This window comes from Ambystoma mexicanum, chromosome 6p (genome assembly GCF_040938575.1).
Source record: "Ambystoma mexicanum isolate Mex_15411 chromosome 6p, UKY_AmexF1_1, whole genome shotgun sequence".
In the NCBI taxonomy this organism is placed as follows: Eukaryota; Metazoa; Chordata; class Amphibia; order Caudata; family Ambystomatidae; genus Ambystoma; species Ambystoma mexicanum.
Genome location: NC_090935.1, coordinates 644422310 through 644443384, shown reverse-complemented (window position 1 = coordinate 644443384; position 21075 = coordinate 644422310). Strand labels below are relative to the sequence as shown.

Here is a 21075-nt window from a genome sequence, read left to right as displayed (position 1 = left end):
TGTCACTCTCAGAGCAGGGTGGCTGTCCTTGCCAGACAGCCAGCTGGCCAATCACGCCAGAGTGCATTCAGGTCTCCTAGGAGACTAAGCACAGGGAGTTTCGGGCACCTCCCTCCCATCCTGTCCACCCCAGACACTCAGGCGCCAGAGGAGGGCTTCAGCACTGAAGCCCACCAAAGGCCAATGAACAAAGGGACCAAACTTGGTTTGGCACGCAGAGACAAACACAAGAAGGACCTTTCCTAAAAGAAATGGCGAAAAAAGATGACCAGAGTCTATTTTTACAGATAGGTCTTGGGCGCCATATTGAAAAACATAGCTGACCCGATTTTTAGCTGCCGTTGCTAGCGGTCGGGAAAAATCACGGTAGCTGATCTAAACCACTGCCAACAGCCATTTAAAGTAGGAAATGGTAACATTTTACTGTTACCCAAGTGTTTTGACTCAGGGGAAGCTAAGCGACCCCTGCAACACTCTATAGGAAGATAGGGTGTGCTGGGTCAGTAAATTTAAAGAGACTAGTAAACTTTACATGCTCTTTGGAGACAATAGTCGGTCCCAGAGAAGGTACTTAAACCTTGGGGAGTCTGAAAGACACCCCTGTGCCACTGCACTGAAAGTGCTGTGTGACGCACAGAAAAAGATGATGCCATGGAGTTTGTTTAAAACACTATATCCAAAGAACACAAAAGTAAAACACACATCAAAATACATGAGTGGGGAAAAAAAAGGTTCACACTCTTTCCAGGTAAAAAATAAAATCCTAGGAAAGTTGCCGGGGGTCTCAAAAGTTAAGAGAAATTACCACATTTGGAGAATTCTCCCTAACAGTGGGTGCGAGATATGGGAAGCTGGAGCCACCTGCTCTGGTTCTTTTTACTAGGGGCACACAGAGCATGTTGGTATAAGGTGATCTAGTTGGTCTTGTAGAGGTGGCGGGGTGGATCCTTTGTGAGAGGTAGGCCGGAGCGGTGTGATGGATGCACTTTTGGGTCAGTGTCAGAGCTTTGAGCTGATTTCCTGGCCTCCAAGATGTGTTCTCTCTTGGAGACGCTTTGGGCTGCACAGAGGGCATTGTTCTGTATGACTTGGAGCCTCTCCAGGTTTTTAGCGGAAGTCCCTAGAAGGAGTATGTTGCAGTAGTCTAGCCTATAGCCAGTGATGGCTCTGGCTATGTTGGTTCAGTTCACTTTGAAGAAAAAGGGCCTGGCTGCGTTGATTAGTTTAGCATGATAGGCAGCGGAGGAGGCTATTGCACTGATTTGCCTGTTCATGGATAGGTTAGAGTCCAAATAGACTCCAAGAGTTTTGACTGAGTCTGAAACTGGTATCGGTCAATTGGAGTCAATGGTGAAGTGACTGAATTGGGAGTCGAGATTTTTTAATGTATCGGGGGGAACCTACCAGGAGGAGTTTGGTCTTGTCCAAATTGAGGCATAGTCCATTGTGTGCCATCCATGCTTGGATGGTGTTGTAGATGTTATTGAGGGTTGAGGAGTCTGTGTCCTAGTTGCTGGTAAGGGTGAGTAGGATCTGGTTATCGTCAGCGTAGTTGGTGTAGGAGATACCCATAGCGTCGAGGATGAGGAAGAGGGGGTGTGTAAAGGTGTTGTAGAGCGTGGGGGAGAGGCAGGAGCCTTGGGGCACACGACAAAGCATGATGGTGGGCGAGGCAGAGGCCAAGTCAGAGAATACTTGCATAGTTCTGTCTTGTAGGAAGGAGGTGATCCAGGCTGTTGCATCAGGGGAAAACTTAGCAGTGGAAGAGAGGTGGTGACAGAGGACATTGTGATCTACAAGATCGAATGCAGCGGAGAGGTTAAAGAGTAGGAGAAGTGCTGGTTTATCCAGGTCTCTGGCATTGTCCATCTGGTTTTTTAGATCAAGTAGGGTGGTCACAGTCCCGTGTCTAGGGCGGAAGCCAGATTGGCGGAGTCCTAGGAGTTTATTGTCTTCAATGAAGTCCTTAACCTACAGGTAAGCTGCTTTGTCCAATATTTTGAGGAGGAATGGGACAGTGGTAATGGGTCTGTAATTGTTAGGGGAGGTAGGATTGAGGGTAGTTTTATTTTTTAAGAGCGGATAGACCAAGGCTTCCTTGAGGGAGGAGGGGACTTTCCCTGTAGCAAAGGAGGCATTGACAAAGGTGGTCAGAAATGGTGCTAGGGTTTCGGTACAGTCCTTAATGATGGTGGCTTTGCAGGCATCCCCTTTGCAGTTAGGTTTGATGTTCCTCATTAGGTTGATGTCTTGTTCCTGTATGGCTTTGAAAGAGAAGGGTTTGGGGTGATCTAAGGATGGGGGGGTGTGAGTATTGGGCAGCGCTTGTTTAGTAGCTAGTATTTTGACGTGGAGAGAGCTCAGTTTGGTTTGCATAGCCGTTTGGATTTCATTGCACCAGGCTAAATCTTTGGGGAAGTTCTGGGGGCGAGTATTGGAGTCTCTAGCTGCCTGAAGATGGTGAAGAGTTCTTTTGCATTCGATATGGCTTCTGAGATCCTAGATGCAAAGGAATTGGCCTATGCTTGGGCGATTGCCTTCTTGTATTTGTTGGAGCAGGCTTTGAAGTTCAGTTTCTTTGTCAGAATGGGAGGTTTGCCACTGTGAGAGTGCAGCCCGTTTTAGGTCCGGGGTGAACCAGGTATTAGAATGGGTAGTGGGTTTGGATTCACGGGGTTTGAGTGGGGCTATCGAGTTGACCGCTGCTTTGATGGCAACATCATGGGCTGATGCAAGGATTTCTGGGTCAGAGGAGAAAGGTGGTCTGAAGGCTGGGCCTTGGTGAGTTGGCGGGAGCTTCTTGCGAGGGCTGGTGGCAGGGGTTGGGGTGAGGGGTTGGAGGAGCTGGGGGTGGGGAGGCTAAATGTGATGTGGTGGTCAGGCCATGGGGTGGGAGTGTTGCCAGTGATGATGAGTGGGCAGTTATGCTGGGCATTCAAGTCGAATGTCCTGCCCAGGGTGTGGGTGGGGCCAGAGATGTTGTTCTTGTAGCCTAGTGTCTTGAGGGCTGAGTTAAGAGATTTGGCTGCTGGGTCCTTGGTGTCAAAGAGGCCTAGGTTGACGTCCCCAAAAGAGAATGGATTTCGAAGGTTTTTTGAGGTTGTCAGAGAGGAGGTGGGTGAGAGAGGTTTGGAAGTCTCCTGTGGTGCCTGGTGGGCGACAGACAAGATGAATAGCAATAGTACAGTGGGGAGAAAGGTTGATTTTGACTTGGAGATAGTCACTGTTGTTCATGGATTTCTCTATCTTTCTGATGGAGAGGTGGTCTTTGGCAATAGATGCTACACCTCCACCTTTAGATGGGCGATCTTGTCTGGTGATGGAGTAGCCAGGGGGCAGTGCAAGAGAGAGCGCAGGACCTGAGGCTTCATGTAAACAGGTTTTGGTGGTCATGAGCAGATCAAGGTCGTGGGTGGTTATGAGGTTGTGGATGTCTAGGGCGTGGGCGTTAATGGACCTGGAGTTGACCATGGCGCATTTGATATGCGGTTCTGTGGTGGCTGGAGGGGGGGGGCATAGAAGGAGTGGGCGAGGTAGTGGGCAGAGTCGTATTTGGCACATATGCAGCACAGTTGGGGGTGTCAGGTTGTTGCATTACAGGTTTTGCATTGGGGGCTCATTTTCAGTGGTGTCAGACACAGGTAAAATCACATTTGGCACAATAGCAGTACAATTGGCGGTAGAAGATTGTGCTCCGTTGGCAGATATAGTGGAGGTAGCATTCTGTGCAGTGGGGTTTTTAATGGGGCTGATAGTTCTGGTCTTGCTGTCACAGTGAATAGGAATCTGAATACAAGAGCATTGCCGTGCATTGTGGGTGCTCGTTGGGAGGGTCTGGGAGTTGGTGGTGGCCTCATGAGTGCGGGAACCTAGTCTGAGTGTAATAGCGGCAAGGCCTGGGTTTGGATGGAGTTGGTAGCAGCCAGTCTCCTTACCTTTTGAAGCGGCATAGCGTTATGGCAGATGAGCAGCGAAGAGCTGCAAAGAGGTGCAGGCATTTTCCTCTGGCGTTCTCCTTGCGGCTTAATTCAATTTAGACGGTCAAATGAATGTGTAGATGGATTGCCATCTAATGTAGGGACTCTAAACGGTATGGGTTTCTAGGATTCATTTACTTGGGAGTTAAGGAGCGCATGGAATAGAGCCTCAGTGGGGCTAATCCCATGAAAGCAATCCACTTCCGCAACCTGGAGACTTCCCTAATCCAACAAAGACAGCTGCTGTTCAATGCTGTACTGGTTTAAAGGAATTCCCACCCCCTGCCCCTCTTTACTTGCTGAGAAATGTATTAATTGCACGTGATTCGAGTTTTTGAACCTTGAAACCGAAGTCTTGAATCCCAATACAAAAGTTACCTGAATCCATGCCTTTCATGCCCTTAGTTGGGGAACATGCACTGCAATTCAGTAGTCGGCCTGTTTAGTGATTATATTTGGATACAGATCCAGGCACCTCCAATCGGCGTGCATAGAGGTTTGCCCCGAGCTGATGGCAACCGAGCAAAGTAGTGAGCTATTTTTAATATGGTGAGATGTAATGACTGTAAATCATGCTTATATTTTAGAAGTGCTTTGTCTTATCTGTTGTATGATGGTTGTTATGGAAACCTATTTGTTATTCATAATGAAGCTGTATGATGACACACTTCCAGTCAAGTTGGCTAATGAAAGTGCTCCGAAAGCTTCATACTGATAAGTAGTTGGGGGAGGGGGGACCATGAGTGTTAAAATGTAGGACATTGTACTGGATGTGCTGTTGTAGAGTCTCTCTCATTAGCTCGGTCTACAAAATACCATACTTGTTATGGTGGAATTTTAAAGAAATGCATTAAAGGAACCCCTCAAGCTGAACTGTGAGAATGGAATACACCATTTCAGCTGCTGGGAGGGCCACACATGCCACAGCGCCATCTAGTTGCCATCCATGCAAGTTAACCTCCAGTTCCCAGTCACTGAGCAATGCATTGTGGATATGTACATTAGCTGAAAAGCATGGCCTTTTTATTGTTTTCTTAAATGACCTGGTCTCTTCCCACATTTCAGGTTGAAAGGTTATTTTGTATGCATGTTTAGCACCATCAGAATATTGATGGTGTTAGGGTACGTGCAGCAAATGCGCCAATCACAAGGATGATAGACTGGGCCACAATGCTGATCCCTAATGGGGGTGAGGTGCATAGGCGGTTATGTGCTCTTTGCGTGGGGTCTGTTATAAAGCTGTGTATAAATTAGTGTTGCTCTATAACCATGCATTGGTCAGTGTTTCTGAACTGGTGGTGGACTTTCAGGAGGGGTTAGTGTGTTTCTCTGTGGCATGTGTGTGTCTTAGCTGGAATAGCCTGCTCTTCTCTACTCTGCTTTCTTCCGTTTCCCCGCTGAAGATATTTCTGGAGACAACACATTGCGTAATCTTGGACACAACGTCTCCGTTTCCCTAAACACGAGCACGTTAGTTGTATGTGTGCATCGAATACATGCAAGTTCAGCATATTTACCAGCAGAAAATATTAAACTGGTTTGTACCAAACTGAATATTGTAATGCACACACTAGAACCCTGTAATACAATTCTGCATGTACAACTTGCTGCTGCCCGTGCCCCCCCTGATGCATTGTGTTTTCTATTATTTAGGTGGCGCTGTCGTATTATTCCCGCCTCCACCACCTCCTTATTTTGCAGATCCGTTCTCCGAAGGAAGCATCAATCGTAACAATTGTTTGCCAAGTAGAGAGAACCCTCCATCTTACAATAGTATTTACAGTAGCAGGTAAGGCAAAGCTCTTTAGAGTGCATACATAGACATGTTTGTGTCTTGGTGGGCAATTGGTTCGGTTTGTGTGATAATTTTCCTTTTTCACTTCTGTAGGCGCAAATCATGCCCCCCTTTTTGTACATCATGTTTGCATTGGCTTTATGTTTGTGCTAGACTATACATACACTTGGAAGAGACCACACAAGCAAGTGTTCCCACCGCGTGGAAACAAGACTGCTCGGTGGTGGCGCCTGTGCATCTCTGCCACTAACCTGGAGTCCACTGAAGCTCACCCTAATGCTATGGGGATCTACACTGTTCACCCAATTCACTCTCCATGGGCACGAAGGGAGGTTTTCGTTCTCCCTTGCTTGAACAATTATTTACCTGGCGTTCTGCAACACTGGGCACAGATCCTGTCCAGAATACGGCTAGTTTAACTACATACGTACCCACAGCACTTGGGGTTTAAGGTAGACATCTGTGCAGCCCCAGTATAAGCACAGGGCTGTAGAGACAGTCTCTTGCCGAGGGGCTCCATAGACTTCTACTATGTAGTAGAACCGTGTGGTCTACATGTTTAATGTATAAACCTATTTAGTTATTTGTCAAGAACAAAGTACAATTTTATGAACACCTTTTTTTCGCATTGACCCAGAAGAAAAGGTAAACTACTCTAAGGGCATAGGTTCTTTATTTTCTTTTTTATATATTTGCTTAATTGAGTTTTAAATTAATGCCCGATCCAAGAAAAATGACCATACCTAATCTGCAGATTGAAACCCGTACCCCCTTTGTGTCTACTCCTCATGCATGCCAATGTACATTAAGCCACACAATGGCTGGTTGCCGTACCATCCTTCATTGGTTCCAGATTGCTGCTGTTTCTGCAGGTAACCCCTGTTCCATCACATGTTCAAAAGCCAATGCAATGGCAGGAATCTCATTTCTAGAAAAACACGAAGTTAGCTTATTTGGTAAGGGTGGTTGTTGTGTAAACATCCCAGCAATGTCAAAGGATTGACTGAATCCATGAAAGATTGAGGGTAGGTAGAGGGGTTCAATACATATATGAAAAAACGTGAAATTAATAAAGCTGTTTCATAAAATAACACATTTCTAAGAAATCTGATGTGATGTCAACTTATGGCGACAACCATGCCCTCTGAGGTCTCAGAAAGTTAACCCACAGACTCTCTCGAACCGTAGCACCAACACACCCTCGGCATCCAACAAGATAGATACACTGAGGAAGGTCCTCGGGGGGGGGGGCCCGATCAACGCTAGATCCATTCCTCCATATGCCCTTGACATAAATTACCTCATCAGCAGCCATAACTTAGATTTCCTGGCTGTCTCGGAAACTTGGCTGCACCCTTCCGCTGGCCCAGTCTTATCACTTGCCATCCCCTCCGGATATGTCATATACAGGACTGACGGACTATCCGCCAGAGCGGTGGTGTGGCGTTAATTGCCAAAGAGTCCATCCCCATTACATACCACAATACCCATGGCGGGCAATTGTCACCCCCTTTCTGCCAATATGTCGCTTTCACACACTGACACCATGACCATCTTTGTTGTCTACAGACCCCCTGGCCCTTTCCTTACTTTTGAAGAGGACCTCCCTCATGCTGTGTTAGCTAACATCAAGCCCGCCTCCACAATTATCTTTGTATGGAACCTGAACCTGGGTCTCTACGACCTTTCGGGCTTGCATGCATATACAGTAGCCAACTCGCTCAGTGCCTTTTGGCTTTCGACCGTGCCCAGAGTCCTACCCACACAAAAGGTCGCAGACTTGACTGGGTAGCTGACTCCAACTGGCAGGTAACCATCTTTGCCATCACGCCCTGCCTACAGTCCGACCACCGTATAGTCTCCTTTACTATCTCATCCCTTCAGATGACCACGCATGCTGAATCATCCTTGCCCCAGCCTGGAAATGTAGTTCATGAAATCTCGCGAGGGACAGCGTTGCACCCAAATTTCAAGCACTCCAGCTGAACACCTGCTCTCCAACAACCCATCTACAGTGTCTATACCTGAGATTAACCCTGCTCAATGTTCTATTTCACCAACATCACACACTCGGAAGTAGCATCTATTCTCAAATGTCTGAAGACCTCCAGATGCAAAGGCGACATTGGCTCTGCCACAATCATAAAGGACTGCAGATGAACTGGTCCCATTCATCACTAAATCCACCAATACCTCCTTTTCTTCAGGCATAGTACCAGCCAACCTCAAGGAACATGGGTACTCGCCCTGATCAGAAAGCCATCTCTTGATCCAGCGGTTCCAACAACTACCAGGCCATCATCACCGTCCCTTTTCTCTTAAACGTTTTGGACAGAGCTGTATATATATATACACATCCAACAATTTCTGGAAACGCCACCACATCCTCTGAGTACGATATTCCTGATTCCGCCCAGGCCTCGGGACGCAATCTGCCTTACTTGACTTAAAAAAAAAAAAAAAAAAAATGGATGAGATCAGGAAAAGTCTGCCCATCTCCTGCTTTTGGACCTCTCAGCTGCATTTGATCTGGTCGATCACAAAATCCTCTGCCAGCACTTAACCACTGCAGCATGCATCTCGCTGGAAGCCACTGCTTGGGTGGTCTCATTCCTTGAGGACAGATCTATGAGCGTGTTTGCAGAGAACCACAGCACCCCACTTGACCCTATATCTTGCGTAGTACCCCCAGGCTCTTGTCTGTCTCCCACACTTGTGTGTCTCCTACACTCTACAACACATTTACAAAACCCCTTTCTGATCTTTCTATTGGCTTATCCTACACCAACTATACACAAGTACCCCTTTTGCTCTCTGGCAACTACCTTGAAGACACAGATACTCCAAATAATGTCTACTCCATAATTCATGCATGGATGGCCACTCGACACCTCTGTCTCAATGACGAGACAACAGAGCTCCTCCTGGTGGGGCTGCCGGCCACAATCAAGAACCTGGATGTCCAATAGTCTTCCTTCATTGACGGCATCCAAATCCATGTGTCACCTTAAAAAAAAAAAAAACCTCGGCATCTACCTTGACACTACTCTCTTCCTCACATGAAAAGTGAATGTGATTGCCTCGTCTGTGGCACATACTACTAAACTAACGCCGCCAGGCCCTTCCTGGCCAGCTGCCTCACTATTGCCTGGGCAATCGTAGGCTCAAGGTTGACTAAAGCAACGCCCTGTTCTCCGGCACCTCTTGAAAGAACATTGCAAAGTTACAGGTGGTGCAAAAAGTTACTCGGGCTGCACTGAATATCCCTAGATGTGAGCATATCTCTGCTGCCAGGAATAATATCCACTGGCTCCCAATCAGAAAGCACATCATCTTAAAATCTCTATCTATTGCGCATAGATGTCTATCCAACACGGCCCCACCCTATCTCATAGAGAAAATCAAGGATCAGTCGAGCAGACCGCGCAGAGCAGCCTACAGCAACAAACTACTCCAACCTAAATTCAAACGCTCCAAAGCTGGTGATGCCAGCTTCCCCACCTTTGCCGCAAAATAATGGAATTCTCTCCTCCCATCCTTGAGAGTGGAGAAATACTAGTGGGTGTTCAGGAGATCACTAAAAACCTTGCTTTTTGCATAACTACACACAGTGGGATGCAAACATTTGACCTGAACACTGTAACATTGTACCCTGGACCCTACCATCTCTGTTTAGTATGTGTAACTGGTTGTAACAGCGCCTTGATGCCCACAGGTTTATTGCGCTTTATGCTTTATAAATGAATGAATAAATAGATGTCCAGCCAGCTTATATTAGAATGACATGCGTTGATTCCAAGAATGGAGAATTAAGCAGTCTTTGTTCATAGTCCGACTCATTAAGGGACTGTGTATTCTGTCCTTTTTACAGACTGGCCCTGTGGGATCACTGTGGACATGTTTTATGTAATGTTAGCTTTTTTGGCCTCCTGTTAAAACCAAGCTTGAAGGCATGATAAGAAAATATTTACATAACCTGTGCCTTGTATTCTGCAGCCCCACACAGCTCTTTGGGATCGAAACAAGAAATATTTTTTTTCACAATTTAGATGTGTATTGCCTGCAGTAAAGAATATCTGCTCTTATAAAATGAATCCTTGCATTCACAACCAGATACACCTACCAGGTATTTTCTTTTAGGTGATTGACAGTTATGAGGAGAAAATGGGAGAACATCCTGGTCAATTACAGTATTCAATATCCAACCCCATGATCTTCCTAGTAATATGCAGGGTACTGCTCTGTCGAGGAATGTTGGCCACCAGAACCCAATCCAGTCCCCTCCTGGCTGTTCGATGCATTTTTCATATCACTTTTTTCTGAAGTACAGGATGATGTTTTTGGCTGTATGTATGGATTCCACGTTAGGTGTAAAAGGTGTTCTTTCAAGATGAACCGATGGCAGTGGACGTACTCGCAGAATCGCAATACCCGTGGTGGCCAAAGGCCACAGTCCGAACACCAACTGAGCAGAGGAGACGTCTGTGTATTTTTCCCCCATTCGTACTCCTTTACCACCCTGGCGGAGTTACAGGCCATACAAAAGGAGAGATTTACACCGTGAGAAAGGGCACAGAAGCCAGGCCTACCAATGATCTGATGATTTGCAGTTGGAGGAAACCGGGCCTAGAGTTCCTTGAACATGCTGGAGTAGTGTATTTGGGGAGGAGAAGAGACACAGGGCAAACCGTAGAGATGCCTTCTGCAAGGTGCTGTATTCTCGCTGTATTCTCGCCCAAAGAGGTGCTATGTTTGCCAGGTTGGACCGGCCTGCATGCTGAATGCTTTTTGCGAGTAGAAAAGGCAGACCAAAGCCTGCTACCAGGGAGGGAAGTGCAGAAACGGCACTGACCGAGGTTCAGGAGAGACAGTTTAAGGAGGTGAGGAAGGATGTGCGTCAGCGTGGCAGGGGATGGCCTTGCAACACTGATGCGTGAGGAACAATGACGGAAGAGGAGTTCGCAATTACTGTGAAGTTAATCCTGGGAGGTCCTCAGACACTGCACCTGTGTGAGCAGGGAGGCTGAGGAGAAACGCAGAGAGGAAAGAAATGGAACTGGACCAGATCAAAGGAAGAGCACGATGTTACATAGATGAGTAGCCCAAGAGCGATGAGAAGAAACCAGAGATTCTCGGAGGAGGGGAGCGAGAAGACCAGGTGGATGTGGCCAGGTAGATGTGGTTCTAAGTGCAAACCTAATGACTAAGAGATCTGAAATGTAGGAAAGCCATCCATTTATGTAGCATTGTCGTCACCAATCGTATTTGTCTGATTCTGTGTCTAACCAAATGACTGACCTGGATCACTAAGACTTTTTTTGAAATGTTGAAACGTTGGAGTCTTCTTTCTCTGAAATGTTAAAGAAGAATTAGCTTACAACCATAGGTGTGCACCGACAGCACCCGAGCTAACTGCTCTTGTCTCTTCCTGTGTTATGTTTACCCAACGGAGCCTGCTGGGGGACTGTTTCCTTATTATTCTTTTTAATGAGTATAAACGTTATCCTAATCTAACAGTGGTGCTGTCCTCTCTGGTTTTCTACAACCTGGGTTTCATGCCGCAGCAGATGCTTTTTCAAATCATTGCTTGATCTGTGGTGAAATTCATGAGGCCTTGTGGCAATACTTTAAGCCTAGTCATCCCGAACATAGTTTCTGGTATAGCAATGTGTGCTAGCTACTTCATAAATGAGCAGCACGTACAGCAAGAGAACACCCCATCTATCACACTGGTATAATGAAAATGACACACTGCATGTCTAGCCTTTAAGTAGTGCCACAAGTCTATATGAATTTCACTCCAGGTCAATTGAAGCCTTGAAGAAGTTGCTGATGTGGATGAAACACGTGTCCATTTCTGTATTTTTCTTTGGCAAACTACAAATCATGATTGAAACTATGAAATGAGTGCTAATAAAAAAGCACGTCGCACTGCTTAGTTTGTGTGGCAATTGATTTGAAGATGCTACAAACTGGATTTTACACAACAAATTGACATTACTGAACTGAGACAAAAATTAACAAACTAAAAGTCACACCATGTGAAGCTACCCATTTCATGGTTTGTGAAGCACATCTCCAGGTTCAGGGCATATGCATTAAGTAGCTCCCTTGTATTAGAACTTCTTGGACCCGCTTTTTCTCATGGGTGCTCCCGTTTCCTCTTGCTCAGTTTTCATTTGCATAACCCCGACTTTGTCACAGATTCCATGTTTTGCGCACTGTCAATGTACCAAAGGCCATTTTGTCATAGTCTTCATGATACTGGAGAACCTCTTACCTACATTTACGTAACACTACTTACTGTACGTCTATCATGCTTGGGGCCTTGGCACTGGGTAACATTGATGCTGCTTGGTTCGCCATTTTAGGGCATTGCTATAGGTATAGGTGCTCACTATCTCCATGGAAAGCACCACCCCTAAAATAACCCACAGTAATATTTGAATGATGAGAGTCTTCACAAGATGTGTTGTAATCAAGGTATAGAATGTGCAGCAGAATGCATTGCCTGTTTTGTGGGTTACTGTTAATTGTATGTCTACCTGATGATAAATCTGGCTTTAATGTTGAACCTTCCTCGTAACTTGAACTGTATGTACTTTTTTTAATTTATTTTTTTATAGATCACATGTAAGGAGTTCTGGCGGTACAGAGGATGAAAGTCCAGAATCCGTATATTCAATTTCCAGGTCTGGTCCCACAGAGATTGTTCCTAGTCTGTATTTTTCATCTGATCCTCCTCCCAAATATGAAGAAAAAGAAGAAACCGTGGACCTGCCAGTGCAGGCTCCTTCCCCGGAGCCCGCTTCCCCAGATGCCGCCACTCCTAGAACTAATCTCATGGCTGCTTAACATTGCTTCTCCATGTCTATCACCTGCTACTGTGACAAGATTTTCAAAAAGAAAAACCGAGATGGACAACAACATAAATGAGGGACTATTTATCCTCCCCCCCTAACAACGCCTGCCCTCCCTGCCCACAGAATTCCCAGCACAGATTCTGTTTTTAAAATAAATGTGTGGTTTAAAATCAGGATGGATGGAGGTTAATACAAAAGGAACTATGGCTCTGATTGATATGACGGTCCTTTGTGTGTGTTTTTCAACGTGTCTGTGGCACAACCAGTTAATGCATGTGGGTGGTACTCTATGCTGCAAACGGAAATAATGGACTGGGGGATCCCTCTCATCCTTGGAGTGGCGGGGTCGAGCTGTGTGGCCCCAGGCAAGGTCACTCAATACAATATCTCTTCATTGAACCCAATCCTGGCGATATGCATAAAAGCAAAGAGCACTATGGGAACAAAGGAATGTCCACAATTTTAAATTTGAAACATGTCTTATAGTGATTCAGTAAGAAACCCTTTTGAGCAACTAATGGAATTTGGGCTCTGCAGTTTTGATTGATCACAGCACTCAACCTAAGCAAATAATGTCTGCACATTGCGGGACATATATACCAGTTTGTACAGCTGCAACAAGTATGTGAGGCTTTGGATGTTTTTGTAGTCGGTTACCATGCTGATGTCTAGTGAAAGTGTCTGCTTGTTGAAACGTGGGTTTCTCATGTATGTAATAACTCGGCTTCAGGACAGATCCTGTTCTTAAGCGGTATTATCACATGCACAAGCAACCCACGCTTCAATTAGCCGACTGTTTTCTGCAGGCTGCAGTCTTCTGAAAACCACCTGCTCGTTGAAGCACGGGTTGCAGGTCTGTGCGACATGGGGCTTCAGAGCAGATCCAGGAGAGTCATGGGCATGCCCTGGGTCTGGGGGATAGGGCAGGTGGTATCTGAAAGGTTGGGGTTTGAGTCCAACCTACCACATCAAAATTCTGAAAATGTTATGTATATTTACTTTATAATTATTGTCCCTTTATACTAAATTGGGACTGTCACCCTCCCTTCACTCAAAACAGTGATGGGGTTTTTAAAGGAAAAAAACTCTCTGAAAAAATCGGCACAAGTCTTTTTAAAGGAATCTGAATTGATTTTGATAAAAGGCAACCACGCGCATGTACCTTGCCTCTGTTGGCCTGTGGGTAAATTAAATTCATTGAGCCAGTTGAAGGAAACTGATAGTTCAAGGATTGTCAGTAGCACACACCAATGCCTAATGCTTAATTTGAACTTTAAAATCTAGTTAAGGATTTGTTTAGCTTTTTCGATTAATATTGCAAGAAGAGTGCAGCCGGTCACCTACACCTCCCTATTCCAAGATGAGTCTTTAATTCATACCAGTGCGTATTACATGCTGACCATTTGCTGCGCTTTAGTGCTGTCGACGACTTATGCAAACGATCCGAACCGGTTCAAATTTATCAACCGGACTATATAATTCTAAAGGTAAAACATTAACCAGAAGCTGGAGAGGTTGTTGAAATTACTGATTTTCATCGGGGTTACTGCTGCCAATGTTGTTGTATTTTTAGTCGCTGTAGTGCAAAAATGTAGTTCTAAATGAGCGGTCAAGTGCCTCAAGGAGGTGTGTGTGTGTGTGTGTGTGTGTGTGTGTGTGTGTGTGTGTGTGTGTTCAGCATGATCATATCATTTTTTTGTGCGGCTATGCCTGGATATTTGAATGTGTTTGGATAGGAAGTGACTGTCTAAAGGGGTCTTTAGCACCAAGCCCACCTTCTGGTACAAGAGGATGGATGACGGAGAACCAAGAGTGAACCAATCTCCCTCTAGCATGCTACGGCGCAGCACGCTCCTAGTAGAAGGTACGGCTCGCAGTAGTGTTGAAGTGCTCAAAAGGGAGGTAACCTTGGCACTCTACACATAAGTGACCCTCTGCTGGCACATGCCGCTTCCAAAACAAAACTAGTGCAACAACGGCAGGGCAATGCCTTAAGGGGGAAGTAGCCTAGACTGCCATACTATTGCAGACAACTCCAGTTTATGCTGACTGCAGGATAGGCTATGGATGTTCTCCTCCACCGCGCCCTTCACCCTTCTCTAAATCGGGGAGTTGCGGTAATGACTTTCTATCGCTCAAGGCTGCTCGTGTATATGGAGGAAACTCCCAGTTATAGATGAAGTCGCTATATTATCTTTCCTGATCTTCAACTTGAAGTAACTTCCCACAGTTTACACAGGTTAAGGACGGGGATGTGCGATTCCTTCAATGCCTGGTTCCAATTCCATGCTCTGATTGCAATGATGATCTTCTCATGTGATTCATGCTATTTCTTGGAACTGTTTTAATGAAATCTGTCTGTAAATAAAACATTTGGCTGGTTCACAAAAGGTAGTGTATAAACATTGGCTTCTTGTGCTTGGGAACTGTTTGTGCCAGCTTAAGAGCTCAGCAGATGCACTGAATAATTGAAAAGACTGAAAAAAGTGTTGATGCTTTACAAACTCCATAATGAATTGCGTTGTTTAATTCTGAGAAAAAGCAGTGGAGGCAAGGAGAAGCGGAAAGGACATCACACACCCGATTATGGCACAGAAAGTGATGTCATATCACCTTTTGACTGCCATGACCGAAATAAAATCACATGACATTTAACCCTGCCAACATCACCTGAAGTGACTGACGGGTGTAAAAATCCTACATAAGCTTACATTTCATAAAAAAACAAACGGCTACTAAAGCAGACATAAGGCCTTTATAGATACCAACTTCACTTGTCCCTGCGGTGCAGGGGGCCCCACCAGTGCATGTCCTGTGAGGGGGCCCCCTCGAAAGAAAATGTAAAAAAAATAGATTTTTTTAAAAATTAGTTTCTTTTTGAAGTCACTGACTTTAAAAAAAAAAAAAATGTTTTTAGTTTTTACAACAACCAATAAACACAAACAAACCCGACAGTGCATGTCATATTGCTTCAAACATCATGTACGGTATCATAGGATATCCACTGCCTCCCTCTTACCCTCCACCTTAACTCGAGCCTACTCCACTTCAACCTCCTCCCGCCGTTGTTTCCTCTAGGGGCTCCTCCTCTTCTATACCCCCAGAGGAGCATGTTCACTTAGGCATGCCTGGGAGGACCCAGACAGTGTTGCTACTAAGTGACTCCAGGCCATCAGCATTCCCACCCACCCCCAACCCCCTTAATGGCCACCACATTCAAAACTGCCCTTTCCGCCTCTGCCCATTTCATTTCTGGAGATCGTGCCACCAGACCTCTACCCTTGGCCTGTTTGCTTTCTAACCCATGGCAATTCTACACTTGGCAATTATATAGGCCAAGTCCTTGAGTTTGCTTGCGTGTTTCAGTTTGCGCGGTCTAGAAAAGCCCCCCACCATGCATGCCCACACAGATTCCACATCTAGCTTGATCCCTTTCTCGGTTAGACAATGGGCTACTTCTCCCCACAATTTTCATGCTCAGAACATATGCATCATCCCTGCGTTCACTTCCCCACATTTGGGACATGTTTGTATCTTTGCGCTCTTGAATAGAGCAATCCACTTGGTCATGTACGCCCTGTGGGTGACATACAGCTGGATCTGTTGCAGCCTCGCATTCCTAGATACTTTTTAATGGTCTCTCTGGACCCACAACCCGTCATTCATGGGTTCCCCAGCTTCCTCTTGCCAGTCTTGTCTCAGCTGGGTCATTTCCTTACCCACCCTGGACATCAGCAGTTCATAGATTCGAGAGAACTTGTGCCTCCCCTCCCCCTCTGAGATATCCTAAATTGTTTCTATGGCCGTATCGGGTTGGTCTTCCAGCACTATTTCGGACCATGTCTCTTTCACCCGCCGTACCAATCTGGTATCGATAATATATTGCCCTAGGTGTAGACCTGTTTATTCTACCAATATGTTAAATTCCATTACCTTCCCATCTTGACATACATCTCCCAGCGTTGCAATGCCCAATGGTTCCCAATGCGTACAAATAGTCTTCCTCAGTTGCTCATCCCCTCCGGTCACTGCCACCAATGGCACCTGCGGAGAACACAGGGTCGGATTCTCCATGGCCTGGCAAGCATTACGCCACATCTTCCATCCCAATTCTATCATTCTCATGCACCCTTTTAGCTCTGTTGTAGGCAGCCATATCCATTCTTTCAAAAAGAACAGGGCACATTCAGACCTCAACAATCTGGACTCCGATGAGTCTTCTGTTAACCACTTAGCCACATATTGCACTTGGCTGGCCAGATAATAGACCTCAAAGTTGGGCGATTTGTTTCCCCCTTTATCATACGTTTTCTGCAGTTTCCACAGGGCTTTTCTATTCCTGGTATTGTGCCATATGTACTCTCTCTATATGCTCTGAAGTTTGGTGAAGAATATTTTGGGTATCATATATGGTATATTCCCCAAAAAAAAGTGAAACCCTCGGCAATACAACCATCTTCAGCAGTGCCACCCTCCCTACCATGGCCAAAGGGAGATTAGCCCAGAATCTCATGCTGTTCTCGATGTTTGCCACTGCCTTCACTGTATTATGTTTATGTTCAGCCTCCATCGTATGATAGACATTTATCCCTAGCTATCTAAAAGTTCTAGTCTCCCAAGGTATTTGTAATACTGGTAAATTTTCTCATGTAATCCCTTTATATCTCCCCAAGGGGAATATTCACGACTTCTTCGGGTTGACTGTAATGCCAGAGAGCAGCGCAAATCGCTCCATTACTTCTAAGATATATTGCAGGTTTTCCTCCAGATACCTCAAATATAACAGCATATCGTCAGCGTACATTGATATTAAATGTGACCCTCCTTTCGTATAGAATCCCACCTCCCCGTATTGTTGCCTCAGATATATCACCAGGGGTTCTAGTGCAAGGATAAACAGCATCAGAGACCAAGGACAGCCCTGTCTGGTGCCTCTACTGAGTTGCCACCTCTCCGAGATGATTGCTCCTGTCTTGACCCTGGCAAGTGGCCTGCTGTACAGTCGTTTCACCCACTTGAAATACCCGGGCCCGTATTCTTTTAGGGCTGCCATCTGCCAAGGCCATTTGACGGAGTCAAAGGCCTTTACCCCATCTAATGAGACAATTGCAACTTCTTGGGAGTCCCCTTCCGTTTGCTCTATAACACAGTGGAGCCTCCTGAGATTGTCGGATATGCTTCTATGCGGAACATATCCGGTCTGGTCAGGGTGTATAAGTTTATTAATGACCTGTCTCAGTCTGTTTGCCAACACAGTCGTGAGTATCTTGCTGTCCTGGTTTAGCATGGATATCGGTCTATACGACCCGCAGTCTGTGCTTGGCTTGTTAGGTTTGAGAAGTGGGATAATAGTTACCTCTCTCAGGGATTCTGGCAGTGTGCCTACTTCGAACGCTTCATTCAACATTGCCAGTAGCGGGGGGTGAGCACCTCCATCTTATACGTTTTGTAGAACTCACTGGGTAGTCTGTCCGTTCCCGGGGCCTTACTAGTAGGCAATAGCTTAATTACTGCTTTGAGTTCCTCTAATGTGATTGGGGCCTCTAGGTTCTCACTCTCTTCAGCATTCAGTTTAGATAAGCCTATATCCTCTAATGTTTCTATCATCCCGCTCCATTCTTCCCCCTTCAAGGTTTCCATACAGTTGTTAGTAAAACTCAAGGAATCTCTTGTTCACGCCCTCTTGGGTATCAAGTGTCTGCCCAGTCTCCCCCCTTTATTGCTCTAATCGTTGATCTGGGTGTATCATTTTTATATAACCATGCTAGCAACCTCCCCGGTTTGTCACCGCCTGCGTGCTGCCTCTCTATGTATTTCTTGTAGTTTAAGTTGCATAATCTCTCCCAGTGACCTCCACACTCCTGCTGCAATTGGCTAATGGTTTCAGCATCCTCAAGGGAATTATCTTCTCTCCGCATAATTTAATTGCCCCCAATTTCGCCTCTGCCTTTTGCAACTCCTGTGTTATGCCTCCTTGTAACCCTTTCAAATTGGATATAGCTGCTCCCTTCACCACCACCTTAATTGCCTCCCACAGAGTGCCAGCCGAATCTACGCTGCCAGTGTTATTTTTGAAGTATTCTACAATTTCCTTTCTCAAGTTCCCCCTGAACATTGTATCTTTTAATGCTTCGGCTCTAAGCCGCCACTTTGGGATCCTAGCTCTGGAAGGCGAGTATTGCCATGTTAAGATCAGTGGAGAGTGGTCTGAAAGGACCCTTGCTTTGTGTTCCGACCGCACTAGCTCCCCCATCAGCTCCGGAGTGGCAAACATATAATCTAGCCGTGTGTATACATTTTGTGTGGCTGAATAATGAGAATGTCTTTCATGTGGGTGGTGTAGCCTCCCATATATCCTCCAGATGAAAGTCTCTCAACAGGGTCCTCAAGGTTTTGGCTGCAGGGGTGGGTCTGTCTAACTTCTCGTCTGATCTGTCCACCATGGGATCCAACATGCAATAAAAGGCACCTCCACATATCGCCGCCCCTCCCAGGTACGGGCTCGCTTTACTATATAAGGACTTAAAATAGGCCATAGTATCCTGGTTTGGGACATGTGTTAATGATTCACAGCTATCAATCCCTGTATCACTACCATCCTCCCATCTGACTGAAAGGGGACATGTGGTGCTATCTTACGCGATCACCCCTCGGGCGTATGCAGAATACTTTGCCCCTATGGTAGTCCCCTTCCATTTCTTCATTATCACCTCCTGTTTTTCTTTTGTGAGGTGCGTTTCTTGTAATAGGGCGATATCTATCCTCTGCCTCTTTTGATACATCATGATCTTATTCCTCTTCAAATAACTATTGAGCCCCCTGACATACCAGGTTGCTATGTTAAGGTCTCCCATCTCTCATCCATACCCCGTCCCGTCTCTGTCCTCCCTTGTCTTCCGCCCCATGCGCAGTAGCGCGTGGATGTAAGCTTGTTCCCTGTGCGGGGTGGGGGTTTCAACTACTCTAACTACTAGGGGTAGGTCATGCTTCTCCTATGTCTCCCGTATTAAGTTATAATACGCTGCGCACTCCTCGCAAATGTCTGACGTTGCATGCTTATATATTCCAGTCCAACAAGTCTACATGATGAGTGTGCCTAATGTCAGTGCCTACACCCCACTGAAATGCCAATGCGACTCCTCTAATGATCTATATTGACATGCAGCCTTAGCAATCAGTAGAGTGGCTCTGGTTCACTTATCCTGTCTGTCGTTCCGATCCAGCTGCATCCTGCAGACAGCTCTGGGTGTCCAAAGAGTTTGTCACCTCTTCCGGTGCCTCAAAGAAGTGTGCCTTGCCTTTGTGTAGGACCTTGAGCTTCGAAGGATACAAAAGCATATATTTGAAACCGGCTACCCTCAGTCATCTATTCATTGCCACATAGCTGAAACATTGTCTTTGCACCAGCATGGTGTAATCCGGGTACACAGTGACCATGGCAGGTGCTTTGGTTATCGTTCCACCTTTACGAAAGTACTCCAGGATCTTTTCCCTGTAGTTCAAAACGTTTGCAATGATTGCACGGGGAGGAACCCCAGGTTGAGGCGTCCTTATCTGGGCCCTATGCACTCTTTTGATGGCAAACCCCTGGGAGAGCTTGCCTGCTCCTGTTGCCTGCATCAACATGTTCTCCACGTAGTCCGTAGGGTCCGAGCCCTCTTCCCCTTCAGGCAGCCATACCATGCGTATGTTGTTGCGTCTTGCTCATCCTTCTGCCTCCTCTGCTCGGATTTCTAAGTGGCGCACTTGTTGATTCAATATATGAACATCCTTGGCGTTGGTAGAGCTGACTTCTGTGTTAGTTTTCACTGTGCTTTCTAGGCCACTTGTGCGTTCCGCCCGCGCTCACATCCTGTCTCAGGAGGTTGACGTCCGCTCCTATTGCGTCGATCTTGAATTCCAGTGCCACCTTCAACTCTATCATGGTCCCCCACGAGGATTTCAGTTTCGTTATGGCATCTAGGACCAGGTGATTGTCCCGGGTCGAGGCCGTCGTTTCCTGTGCGTTAGTTTTAGTCTGTGCAGGCATGGTCGGGGAATGCGGTGGTTTGGCAAAAATGTCCATTGTTGGCTGATTACCTTTAACTTTGCCACCCTTGAGCGCCATTACCCCCGTCGACGTCTGCCTTTCTTGCGCCCCCCCTCGACTTCCTGTGGCCTCGGGGCAGTACAAGATCTAGTGTTGGGCATCCGGTCTCCCACAGTGAGTGTTCGGGGCTCCTAATGGTGCGATCTACCACTTGCCCTTTTGCCTTAGAGACCAGGTCCGCTGTGTGCAGGGTCCTCGCCACCCGTCTGCTAGCCTGTGAAATCACGGAGTCCAGTGGGGCCAATGGCTCCTCTTCAGCCCAAATCCTGATTATTGCCACCTTGCTGCCTGGCTGTTATTCCTGCGCAGGCCACATGTGCCAGTGCACCTCCTGGCAGTGCTGCCTGCCTG

The 21075-nt window shown here is 46.3% G+C and overlaps 1 protein-coding gene across 2 annotated transcripts in view; it reads left to right on the top strand.

The window, feature by feature from the left end:
• The window catches only part of TMEM171 (transmembrane protein 171), a 183863-nt gene extending 171015 nt beyond the window's left edge, over positions 1-12848 (top strand). For both annotated transcript variants that reach the window (XM_069627504.1, XM_069627505.1), the window contains 2 exons: positions 5631-5766; positions 12399-12848. In XM_069627504.1, the coding sequence (XP_069483605.1) occupies positions 5631-5766; positions 12399-12627 (365 nt within the window). In that variant the 3' untranslated portion in view covers positions 12628-12848. The remainder of the gene's footprint in view (positions 1-5630; positions 5767-12398) is intronic.
• The last annotated feature ends 8227 nt before the right edge of the window (positions 12849-21075 follow it).